Here is a 13,099-nt window from a genome sequence, read left to right on the forward strand (position 1 = left end):
CACTAAGTCATCCCTATTGGTCAATATCAAGTCAAGGATTGTCAATCCTCTAGTTCCTTCCTCCACTTTCTGTAGGAGGAAGTTACCACCCACGTGCCAGGAATTTCTTGGAAGGGCTGCTTTTGGCAGTATTTGTCTCCCAACAGATATCAGGGTAATTGAAGTCCCCCATCACTACCACATCAGACTTCCTTGAAAGGAAGTGGTGGCATCTGCAGTGCCACCACAGAGAACATCCTGTCTGAAGCGACAGCATACACATACTGGCCTCACTTTCATAATCTAGCATGTCACTCCCATACCCAACACTTTCCCATTTTGCCACACCATCAGTCTAGACTGGATTGATGCCATCCTAGATTTAGACCCTCAGCTTCACCTAGGCCCAAGGGCAGAACCTGATTGCTCAAGTCACATCTGTCCACTTGGGAGCACCATGATGGAGGAGAAGCAGGACTCCTTCACTGCTGTCAAGGCCACTTGGTAGGCAGGATTAGCTGCTCTTAGTTGTGTCCTGTCCCATGTGTTCCAAAGCTTGTGCCACTAGCAAGCCATCCATCGTCCACCCTGCTTCATTATCCAGATGACTCTGGCTGCCATGTCCATTGGCCAGAAAACCAAGGGCCATTGGGAAGTTGTATGTTCCTTCCTCCTAGAAAGACCATCCTAGCAAGGGGGAAACCAACCTGGCCGCATCCATTGGCCAGAGAAGGAACAACTGCAGGGAGCTTCCTTCACCGAGAATTCTGTTTTGATTCTTTGTTCACTGGGATGTGCCCTGTTTGCAACCTCGAATGTCAATGGGATTGCAATCATCAGAAAAAGCTTGCAAAATTCGCAACTTAAAATTATCTTAGCAAGAATTAATGTGGTCTTTGAAATGTGCACTCCGCTCCCCCCCCCCCCCACTCAAAATCATTTTCACATTTAAAATTTGTCAGGGAAACTGCATTATCAGAGTGTACTTTAAGAAATGTGCACCGAAATGCACATTTGTCTTGTATGAGTTGGTCAGGGTGGGAGTACTCATGTTTCAGCAATGGGCATGAGATGACCATCAGAGAACCTCAACAAAAATGAACCTCACTGGTTTTTCCATCCCTATTTGAAATGAAGAACAGGTGCCTGAATTCTGCTTTTGTTCCTCCTCCCTCCCTGTTCCTTTCCCTTTTGTGCCATGCCTTTTGAACTGTAAGCTTGAATGCCAGGGCAATCTCATGCTTAATCTTTGTATGCCATTCTGGGAGCCCTTCTTAGAGGAACAGCCCTGTTAAAATGCATTTGAGAACACATAAAAAGCTTTAGCAGAAAAAGAACAGATGAAGAAGCTGCCTGGTAGAGAAAGATATCACAAGATTCCCCAGATCTGTTGGCATACCTGATTAATATGGTATCTGAAGCATTAGAGGCCCACGTTATAACAGAGAGGAGAGAAGCTCCTCTGTGAACTCAGTATTGAGCTTCTCTACAAATACAATACAATCCCACAGCCTTAGAGGCTGTCATTCTCTTCAGTCTTTCCACCTTTATGAAACACCCCTTTAAACTCGACCATGTGATTTCGAATTCAGACCTTCCCTTCTTGGAAAAGCTCTATGTGTTTAATGAGACAGAGCCGTCTAGTGGCAGAATTATAGTGTGATGCTCCAGATAATACCACATTATTTAAGTTTTGTTTTTTAAGAAATAGCGCTGAAGACGTCCTGGACATTGCCAAAGTAGTGTACCTTATCCAGAAATTTCTGTGAATGGCCAATCACGAGCATGCACTAAACTGCTTGTTTAGTGAAGCTCATTGTCTACAACAGGAGAAGGTGACATTTGGGGGGCATGTAGGCACATTTTGCAATTTGAGAAGCTGTCCTAGGCACCACCACAAAATGGGCACCCAGCAGAGGAAAGCATCGCCCTACAGCCACCGACCGTACTCATTTCCTAATAATGTCTCTGAGCCCCATTCATGGCCCAGGAACATTCATGAGGAAAGAGGAAGGGAGCAGTTGCTTGAAAGGGATTCAAGATGCCACTAAGACAGAAACAAAATAATAAGTAGGAGGGGGAGAGACCAGTCATTTCATCCTGCACTGCCTCATTGGTCACCCTGCCTGCACTGCAACAGTCAAGTACCATCTCCTCCCTTTCCCGACAACAATCTGGGCAAATGAATTTTAGAACAAGCCTGAACTCCATCTACAACCAAGATGCTCATCTCCACACAGGTCAAAGGGCAAAACCTGAGAACTCAAATCAAGTCCAACTGTCCCATGGAGAAGCAAAGAGTGACGCAAACTTATTTTTCTCCCTCCAAAGCACAAAGGGAGCCGAGAACTCTGGGGCTGTGGTTCTTTCTCTACCCTGGAATTATGAAAACGATTGTAATTATTGATGAATTCCCAATGGATTTCCATCCAGCAACTTAGTAACAAAGAAATCTGTAGAAAACATGCTGAAGGTACAACTGCCCTTCCGTGTGTAGCTGGTCTGGTCTCTGATCCCTTGGTTCATTTCCATCTGAGATCTAATTTCCCGTACTGGGGCATATGAAGTCAGCTCTTTTCCAGGTTTTGTTTTCCTTGACATAGGACAGAAATTCTCCTTGTGCAACTGATGACCCTGCTGCTTCTGCTGCTGCTGCTGTTTTGGATCCTGCCTCAGGCCACCCAGAGGATGCTGAAGACCCAATGCTTTGTCAGAAGGTTTCCTGAAAGGCAAGATTATTACAAGCCAGGAGACTTCACTGTTGGTGGGAATTTACCGCTTGGCATTTATCAGATTAAAAACACTGAAGACTTCCGTAGTTTAGTCCTACCAGAGAGCATTGCTATCATGGTGTGAGTTTCCACAAGTGGGGTCTGGGATAGATGCTTGCCTGCTTTGCTTTCAGATTAGAGGGCTCCTTCCAGGGATAGGGATCAATGAAGATGCTGATGTCCAAAGTGTCCTGGTTTGATATATGAGTCTCAAAATCTTCATCATGTTTGGCTTCAACCCATAACGAGAATCAAAGACTTCCGGGTTCTTCTCTTGCTTCGTTCTCAGGATTTTCTGAAAGGAGCAGAGGTAGAGATGACCATCATTTTTGGTTTCATGCTGATGATCTGGGGGTGACTCAGAAATGTCCCTCTACCTCTACCCCAAGAAGATTTTTTCTAGGACACAGGTGGTGAAGTAGGTCTGGATCTACTGTGAGATCTCTGGGTGATTTGCATTCAATTTGCAAGCATTTCTTACTCCCAATTATGTAATGAAAGCAGTATTGGGGCTAGCCCAAAATTATACATCTGTAATCCAGTGGAACGTTAGCATGCTTTTAGTATGCTTTTAGGATGTTTTTAGGATCTTTTTAACAGTTTGTACTATGTTTTTAATCAGTATTTTATGTATTTTATGCTTGCTGTTATTCCCCGCCTCGATCCAATCGGAGAGGTGGGTAAGAAATATATTATTATTATTATTATTATTATTATTATTATTATTATTATTATTATTGAAACTTGGGGGTAACCAGGAGTGTTGTGTCCAAGGCCTATGGGCTCCATTCAATTCTAGTTCTCAACACAAACTCCTGAGCTCAGAATATTTTATTTGGGGGATCTCAGTCTGCTTATAAATGACGACGCAGAATGTGATGACCAACCAGTTTCTCTTCTGTATCGAAAGAGTGCTTTCTGTGAGCTTTTTTTAAAGGTCAGCAGTAATGTCATATTTAATAGTTAAAGTGAAAGTAACTTCCTTTTACTCTTGTTTATTTGCAACATTCTGATATACCTCAGTACCACCTATAGGTTATGCAGGAAAGAGAATGCTCATTGTGTACTGCTCTGATATAAATTATGTGATAAACCCTAGTGTAGATATCAGATGAACAGCAAATTAACAGCCTTGTACTAAAAAAAACCCCTTTGTGTCTCAGGGTAGTTACAGAAAAATCTGAATTTGTCTATAATGTCTTTAGTCTAGATAGTTTTGCCTTTCTTCAGAGAGGGTTGACCCATAAGGACTTTTCAATCAATTCTGTTTGGATCCTCACTCACTTCTCAATGTCTCCTTGATCACTGCAGGTCTGTAGTCAAGAACTACCAGCACTTCCTGGCCTTGGTATTCACCATCACTGAGATCAACAAAAATCCAACTCTCCTTCCCAACACAACACTTGGGTTCCGCATCTATCAACACAAGGACATTGTCAGTGAGATGCATAGGAACAGTCTCTTTCTGCTTTCTGCTCGGGGTCGAATGGTTCCCAATTATAAATGTGGCAGGCAGGATGATCTGGGCTCTGTTATTGGGGGTCTCGACTCCATATCCTCAAGGGAGATTGCATCTTTAATTGGCATCTACAAGATCCCACAGGTAAGGGGATTGGGGGACCTGCAGAGCTCTGGAAACCAAAGATGAACAAGCCTATCTCTGTAAACAGATTTGCCCATGCAGTGGGTATGTGACCTTGCTTCTGTATGGCAGGACTAGGGGGCCATCAGACTTTGGCTAACCTGCCATGCAATAACCCTGTTGGTAGCCAGGAACCTGAGGCAGCTATTGTGGGACTTATCCCAGCAGACAATGGGCCTGATATGTTAGAAAAGGTTTTGGATTGAGCCAAAAGCATTTTGTCTTGCAATACCTTAAAGACTCATAAGGTTCTCCAAGACTCCTGGTTGTTCTTGCTGTTATCAATTAACTGAGCTCCCCCATTTGGGGTCTGGAGGAAGCCCCTCCCTCAACAAAATACAATTTGTCAATCTTTTATGTATTGAGCTATGAATATTGTCTTTGAGGAGAGGTGCAAAACCTGCACTCTCTGTACAAATACTCACAATTCTTGAATGTAAACACACAGGCCTATTCATTCCAATGGTTAGAAATTCTGTCATGGTTCCTGTGTGTGAGGTGTGGTGGGTTGGGAGAGAGCCTTGGGGCTTCTCTACATTAACAAAAACTCCCGCAGCCTCGCCAGGGCTTCATCTTCCCCTGTTTTCCCTGATTCCTTTGTGGGGACATTCCCTTTGTTTCATTAATAGAGCCAGTAGATGGCAGTGCAGAATTTCTAAAATATCACACAATTCTTGAGTTACATCAACTTGTTCATGGTACTTTCTGTCGGGGTGGCTGTGGTTGTTACAGTACTTTTGGTGATTTTTATAATGACAGAATAAACCATAAACATGATGAGAGAGGCACCGGAGGTCGATGACTTCATAAAATGGACCCGTGAATGTATGAGAGTGAACAATCAAGAATGCACAATAAGTTCCTCGTGTTAAAATGACCATGAAGACACCATAGAGCTTCATTTGATATTTAGACATCCATTTTTAAAACGGTCACCTTCCATCATGCATTTGAAGCCAGCTGTAGTAGTCCAGGGAAGCTTATGCCATTAAAAAGAATGTGCAAATCTTTGTGCCAGAAAATTCTGCTAAAAAAGACTAACAAGAAATTCCTCCCTTCAGCTTGGTTACAGCTTTTCTGAATCCATTCAGGGACTGAAGAGGGTTTTTCCCTCCTTCTACCAGATTGATCCAAATGAAATTCCTCAATATGTGGGCTTAGTCCAGCTGCTCCTGCATTTCCACTGGAACTGGATTGGGCTGTTAGCTTCCAAGGATGAGAGGAGTGAAAATTTCATCCAGACACTGACACCAATGCTCAAGCAGAAGGACATCTGTGTGGCCATCACTGAAATGTTCAACCCATTGTACCCACTTCATCAGTATAGACTACAAACTGGATCTATTCCTAGTTCTTGGTTTGAGCTCCAAGTGATCATTTTCTTTGGTGACTCCAGTGTTACACTACAATTAGCACTGATGCTGGATGTACATGAAGAAAATGCTAAATACCCATTTAGGAAGGTTTGGATCATGACATCCTATTCAGAAATTCCTGTGATACGATCCATCCAGGATGGGCCGTTCATAAAAAGCATCCATGGTGCTTTGCACTTCAAAGTCCACAGAAGGGATGTGACAAAATTCAAGCATTTTCTGAAAGCCTTAAATCCACTCCGACCACAAGGAGACATCTTTCTCTGTGAATGGTGGGAAATAGCCTTTAATTGTCAGTTTCTGATATCAGGCCACATATTTAAACAGGAGGAGAGAATATGTACTGGGAAGGAGGATCTAGAGGACCTGCCAGAATTCATGTTTGAAACCAGCATGTCCAGTTACAGCTACAACATCTACAATGCCATCTACTCCTTGGCCCATGCATTACATGCCATGTCCTCATCTGGATCCAAATATGCAATAATGAGGGAAGGCAAGAAGCATCTGCATATTCAGCCGTGGCAGGTAAAGTCTTCCTTCACATTTGACAATCTTAGAAAAGTGCCTTGTTGCTTTATCTGGAAGCAAAAGGGGAACCAGGGAGAAGGGCTGTGAGTCGATTCTAAATATTGTAAGAAATATGCTCCTCATGGATATTTTCCCATGGCTCTCAATTCCCTAAAAAAGCATTAAGATGGAGTAAAATGTGGAAGAGACTTATAGGGCTTCTGTAATAATTCTGTATTTAAAACTATGGATATTGAGCAGGGAGGTATGAGGCAACCCTCTATACCAATTTTTTAATTTTATTTTATTATTGCATTTATATCCCGCCTTTTTTCTTCCAAGGAACCCCAGGCGGCGTACATAATCTTCCTCCCCTCCATTTTATCCTCACAACAACAACCCTGTGAGGTAGGTTGGGCTGAGAGTCTGTGACGGGCCCAAAGTCACCCAGTGAGCTTCTATGGGGACTAGAACCCAGATCTCCCGAATCCCAGTGCAACACTTTAGCCACTACACCACACTGGGTCTTACAAATATGAGTACAAATATGTACTCAGAAGCCAAAAGCAGGCATCTCCTCTTGTGCCTTCTTGCCAGCCAGCTAAAGACCCTCAGATATTTGTCTCTTGGCTGCTTCCATTCAGCTGCCAGTTAAAGATATGAGGGTGTGTTGTATCGGGTAGATACCACCATAAAAAATAGCTGAAACCACTGGTCAAGCATATGGGAGCAGAAACCACTGAAATGTAGGTGCATCTAGGGATGTTCCAAGCATCTGAGAGGGAGGGTGGAGTCCATCTGACTCCTCCCTGCTCATTTTCCCAGATTCCATTTCACAGGCATGGCAAAATGGCAGTTCAGTGAGGGGTCAGAGCGCCTGACTGCTCGTGCAGCACTGTAAACAGGAGTGGTTGGCCGTTGGGGGCTCAGTGAGCAGCAAACAATGCAGACAGAGGTGAGTCTCTCCATCCCTTTGGGCATCTGAAGCATTAAACAAAACAACGTAGTCCAGGGAAGAGCAGTCCTCTATCTTAATTACAGTCACAGTATGCTATAATGTGGCAGAACTCACTCATATACACCCCATTTTTTCTCTTCCATTTCAGATTCTTGCCCCTTTGAGGAGCATCCGCTTTAACAACAGCGCTGGAGAGGAAGTCTCTTCCACTTCACATGGCAAGAGATATGATATCCTGAACTGGATCTACTTCCCAAATGGATCTTTTTATCCAGTGGAAGTTGGAGGAGTGGATTCAGCAGCTCCCCCAGGCCAGGAATTTACAATCCACACTGATGTGATCACATGGGCAATGGAGGTGAATTTTAAATGAATGTTCTGTGGTCAGGGCAGAACTAAAGGATGTTGCCATTTTCTTCCTTGAGAACAAAAGGTGTCTTTATAGCTGAGGCTAAAGGTCCAAGGAGGGGATATTATTATCTGAAACCACTGTGCTTTTCATACTGTACTTTGTATTTGTGTTTTTAGATTGTTGGTTGTTTTATTATGTTTTTCATGGTTTTAATTTTTGTGAACCGCCCAGAGAGCTTCGGCTATTGGGCGGTATAAAAAGTAATAAATAAATAAATAAAAATAAATAAATCTTTCAAAGCAAAAACTCCCAAGTTCAATGCCAGGATCTCCAGGTATGCCTGGAAAAGTATGGCTGGAAAGACCCTGTTGAAGGCCAGTGGACATTACTGGGCTTAGTTCATCAACAGCCTGACCTTGGCAAAGGCAGGTTCCCATGTTCCTGTTTCAGAATATATTTTACACCAAACTCACACCTCAACTGGTACATGAGTGTAGAAGGAAGGAGGTGCCCAACCCAGAGAAGGTTGCAGAACCAAGTCACTTTCTCTGTGCAGACAGAGTTACAGAGTTCCTTGGGACTCTTTGCATGAAGTAGGTGAAACTGGATGGTCTGGACTCCCAATGTTACAGGAAAGGAACCCTTGATCTCATCAGGATACAGTGGCTTCCAATTTCTGTCTCCAACGTGAGCCTCTTTTATGATGGTTCTAAGTAGGGATGCGCAGACTCATCACAGTCTGAGCTTAGCGAGCCACCAGTTGGTGCAAAAATGGGGGCTCAAGAATTTTCCGGACATTAATGTTGCCTAAGTAGTCGTCATGAAGAAGCCGTTTACATTATAGGAATTTCATCCAGCAAGCAGGTCCAGTAAGTGGGTGCAGCTCAGCAAAAATGTTCCGGGAGGCTGAGGGGGTGGGTGGGGGAAAGGTGCGTCTGCCAGAATGCATCCCCCTCTCAGACTTCTGCAACATCCCTAATGCTAAGTAGCTTACAGACATCTAGAAGATATTTTGCCCTCCTACATCGGTGATCCAATCCATCATTTGGTGAAAAACAGTATTCCGTAACTATGGGCTCATCTACACCATCCAGGATATTGCACTATGAAAGTGTTATATAAAAGTCAGGAGCCACACCAAACAAGATATAGCGGTATGAAAGTGGTCTATAGCATATGTCAATGGGCTCCAATAGTTGTCAGTGCACTTCAATACCACTATAAAGCAGTAGTGTGGCTCCTGCCTTTTATATACCACTTTTAATACCAATTTTATAGTGCAATATCCTGCATGGTGCAGATGAGGCCTATGTTTTGTGCAACTTCTGTCACTGGTATCCTCATCTTTTTTCCTTTTGCCTTTCAGAAGAGGCCGTCTGCGAGGTGTGTGAAGAGGTGCTTTCCAGGGCACAGGAGAAAAGTTCCAGAGGGGAAGCCTGTTTGCTGCTACACATGTGATCATTGTCCAGAAGGGACCTTTTCTAACTCAACAGGTACCTCGGTTTTGAAAGTAGAGATCGTACTGGAGTAAGAGTGGAGCAAGGCCAAGGGGAAGATAATAGAGAATAGGAAGAGTCCACTGTCCCCCCCCCCCCCCGGAATTTTTTCTCTGTAAATTCCATTTTGGTTTGCATAGCTCTGTACTTTACTGGTTTGCAATATATTCACACTTTTTTGAAGACATTTTCCATTGAAATGATAAAATATTGGCACCTAGTAAATTATTAATATTTGCAAGTACAGAACGTACTGGGTTTTCTGTTATATTTGCACTGGCTTGATTTGTGAACTGGCCAGAGAGCTTCGGCTATTGGGCGGTATAGAAATAAATCTCTTTACTGATTTTTCTGACCAAATCCCAGCCTACCTACAAACACATCTCCTCAATGGGCAGTTTGTAATCTTAGGAAAATGACGGCTAGTTATTTCTTTATTTATTTGCTGATTCAGTCAGTGCACCTGACAGATTATGTGTCAGCTTTTTCAGGTTTCCCAGGACTGTATTTCAAGTTATAGAGTTGAGGTTTTCTTGTTTTCAGAATACTGAACTTGAATTTGGTACAGAGGCCTTCCTATGCAAAACAAATAAACAATCAAACATTTTTTTTACCATTTCTCACTCAAGTGTTCTGACTGCTGAATCTAAAAGAAAATGATTGAAAGTATGATTGAAAATGATTGAAAATGAACATTTCTATCCCCTTATTTGAGATCTCAACCGCCCCTCCCCAAGACAAATCTGTGTCATATTTGAGATGCTTCAATACCTGTTGCTCATTCCAGATGCAGATCGCTGTTCTTTGTGCCCAGAAGATCAATACCCAAACAAGAACCAAGACCGGTGTATCCCCAAGCAGCTCCACTTCCTTTCCTATCAAGATACGTTGGGGGCTGTTTTAGCTTCTTTAGCCCTTTTCCTCTCACTGATCACATCTCTAGTGCTGGCAACATTCATTAAACACCAAGATACCCCAATTGTCAAAGCTAACAACCGAGACCTCACCTTTGTCCTCCTCTTCTCCCTCCTGCTGTGTTACCTCTGCTCCTTCCTCTTCATTGGCAAACCCACGAAGGTCACTTGTCTTTTCCGACAAACTGCTTTCGGCATCAACTTCTCTGTTGCGGTTTCTTCCGTGTTGGCAAAAACTGTCACGGTGGTTCTGGCCTTCATGGCCACCAGACCAGGAAACAAGGCAAGAAAATTCTTGGGGAGACAACTGACAATCTCCATTGTCCTGGCCTGTCCCCTCATCCAAACTGTGAACTGTGTTGTCTGGCTGGTAACCTCTCCCCCATTTGCAAACTTGGACTTCCATTCCCTGGCAGGAGAGATCATAGTGGAATGTAATGAAGGCTCAGTCACCATGTTCTACACTGTTCTTGTCTACATGGGCTTCCTGGCCCTCATTAGCTTCATTGTAGCTTTCCTTGCGAAGAAATTGCCCGACAGCTTCAACGAAGCCAAATTTATCACCTTCAGCATGCTGGTGTTTTGCAGTGTTTGGGTCTCCTTTGTGCCAACCTACCAGAGCACGAAGGGGAAGTATATGGTGGCCGTGGAGGTCTTCTCCATCTTGGCCTCTGGGGCTGGACTTCTGGGTTGCATCTTTCTTCCCAAATGCTACATTATTGTGCTTAGACCGAATCTCAATACCAGAGATCATATGATAAGGAAAAAATAATCTGTGAACCTTATGCTTTTAAGAAATTTCTGGTAATTCATTGGCCAGCCATTCAGTCACAATTTTCCATCATATTTGTCAGTATAGGAGTTAAAATGATCCTGTTTCTTTATTTTAAAATAGAATCATAGAATCATAGAATAGTAGAGTTGGAAGGTGCCTATAAGGCTATCAAGTCCAACCCCCTGCTCAGTGCAGGAAACTACCTTAAAGCATACCTGGCAGATGGTTGTCCAGCTGCCTCTTGAATGCCTTTAGTGTAGGAGTAAAACTAACTGAACTCATTTTTGCTGTGCCTTTCAATTTTGCCTCATGAATTTGTTAAAAATCCATAGAGGGACATCTTGTGAACTGCTCTCTTTTGTGACTTGAATGACTAGCCTCAAATTTCATTGAAGCAACTAGTCACTTTTCATTTCAATGAAGGGATCCAATTGGGGTGTTCAAAGGAATGTGTATGTGGATCTAGTCCCTTCTTCGAAATGAATCAGTATGTTCTTGTAAGTAAGACCATTCTATGCCTATACTGGAGCACTTGGATCCATAAGCAAGCTTGAGTCTCAGGCCTCTTGTACTCCTTCTCATGAAATTAATTTACCTTTAATAAAAACAACTGTGCATTTTTTCCTCATCACCTCTACTTTGAATACAAGAGGAAGAAGCTTTACTACAAGCAGCACAAACCTATGCATATTTATTCAGGAAGGACAGGGCTCCTGTATCTGCAACAGTTGTGTAGAAAAAGGAATTTCAGCAGGTGTCATTCGTATGCATACAGCACCTGGAAAAATTCTCTTTTCATCATAACATGTAAAGCTGCAGGAGCCCTGCCCTCTTTTGTATACTGGTCACTCTAGCTAAAGAGGGCAGGGCTCCTGCAGTAACACACTGGTAATGCTTATACATATCAATCATCAGATTCTTACATCCTCTGTGACAACAAACCATAAAAAAGAGCTTAAAATGGAAATTACACCAACATTTAATTCAAATTATTTACTTCAATCTCTATATTTTATACTATATATCAGTAAGAAAGGGGAGGGGATGTTGTGCCTTAAAAACAGCCTACAACTCCCAGTACTCACTGCCTGGAAGGCTGCACTTACCGGGGCCCCGAAACAGCGAGCACTTGTGGTGTTGCGGCTGCAACCAGCACAGATGCCTGATGGCATGATGCAGGAGGGGCAGTCCATGGAGGGGTCATCGTCGCCACCACACCCCGCAACTGCCTGCTTCCCCACAGAGCTCTCCTAGGCCTCAGTAAATGCAGGCCTCCCAGGCAGTGCATGCTGGGAGTTGTAGGCTGTTCACTGCCTGCTTCCCCAAAGAGCTCTGAATGAAAAGCCTACAACTCCTGCCTGCATGTCGTTGAGAGCAGATGAGAGAGGGTGGTGGTGGGGTTTCTCCTGGCTTCTGGAAAAGCGCCCACCTACCCTGCCCCTGCATTGTGGGGCTTTAGAAAGAGCCTCAGAAAGGGCCTGTTTGAGTGAATGTGATAGGGAAGCCTTTTTCTCTTCCACTCAAATGGCGGCCGCCATTTGAGTGGAAGGAAAAATAACAACTTCCCTATGGAAACCGCCCGAAACAGGCCTTCTGAGGCCCCATTTTGGGGGGGGGGAGGCGAGGGAAGGTGTGTGTGGGGGTGTGCACGAGGGAAGGCCTCCAGAAAAGCACTCCCCACCCCTGCAATGCAGGGCCTCTGTTAGGCAGACACCGGGGTAGCTGTCCTGTCCCTGCCCTGCCTTCCCTTGCCTCCGTTGCCATGCCGCCACCCGCCTGGCTGGCCAGCAGGACAGCGTTTTTCCTTTTGGCTTACAGAAGCCAATCCCAAGTCTCGAGAGAGTACTGGATGATTTGGGGTTCTCTGAAATCTCGCGAGACTTGGGACGTGGAGAGGCAGTTTCCGGAGGCCCGAAGAAGACTTGCCCTGCTCCTCCCTCCCCTGTGCCTTGGCTTTCCCAGAACTTCAAATAAATAAATAAATAAATAATTTCTGGCTGAGGGCTGCCTCCAGGATGCTCATCTTTTCCCTGGAGAAATTAGCCTCTTTGCCTGTTGCCCCGGTGACACGTGGAATTCCCAGTATTTCTAGGAAAGTCCGGTGCTGATGGTCAGCCTAATTGGAGTTGTGTGTTCAGGGAGAAACGTGGGCCAGTTTGGTGTGCCGGAGGGCCACTGGGAGACACCACCACTTCTACCCCACCCCTCTTGCCCATTGAATGCACAGTCCGATCCATCAGACTTTGACACCATCAAAATCAGATGACTCCAGTTACATCTGAAGGGTTCAATAACCCCTGATCGTCACACATTTTGCTTCTCCTGT

The 13,099-nt window shown here is 44.1% G+C and overlaps 1 protein-coding gene across 1 annotated transcript; it reads left to right on the forward strand.

Moving 5' to 3' along the window:
• The first annotated feature begins 436 nt into the window (after positions 1-436).
• LOC134406673 (vomeronasal type-2 receptor 26-like) lies at positions 437-10,770 on the forward strand. The gene is made up of 7 exons (XM_063138191.1): positions 437-483; positions 2,583-2,831; positions 4,062-4,353; positions 5,454-6,296; positions 7,385-7,594; positions 8,955-9,081; positions 9,872-10,770. The coding sequence occupies exons 1-7, from the start codon at positions 437-439 to the stop codon at positions 10,768-10,770; spliced, it is 2,667 nt and encodes an 888-aa protein (XP_062994261.1).
• The last annotated feature ends 2,329 nt before the right edge of the window (positions 10,771-13,099 follow it).

This window comes from Elgaria multicarinata, chromosome 11, assembly GCF_023053635.1.
Source record: "Elgaria multicarinata webbii isolate HBS135686 ecotype San Diego chromosome 11, rElgMul1.1.pri, whole genome shotgun sequence".
Classification (NCBI taxonomy): Eukaryota; Metazoa; Chordata; class Lepidosauria; order Squamata; family Anguidae; genus Elgaria; species Elgaria multicarinata.

Bases quoted from the DNA above. Each gene is read 5' to 3' on its own strand.
- LOC134406673 (XM_063138191.1), top strand. From the start codon at position 437: ATGATGGAGGAGAAGCAGGACTCCTTCACTGCTGTCAAGGCCACTTG. The intron at 484-2,582 runs GTAGGCAGGATT...TCCTTGACATAG, and splicing joins ACTGCTGTCAAGGCCACTTG to GACAGAAATTCTCCTTGTGC. The intron at 6,297-7,384 runs GTAAAGTCTTCC...CTTCCATTTCAG, and splicing joins TGCATATTCAGCCGTGGCAG to ATTCTTGCCCCTTTGAGGAG.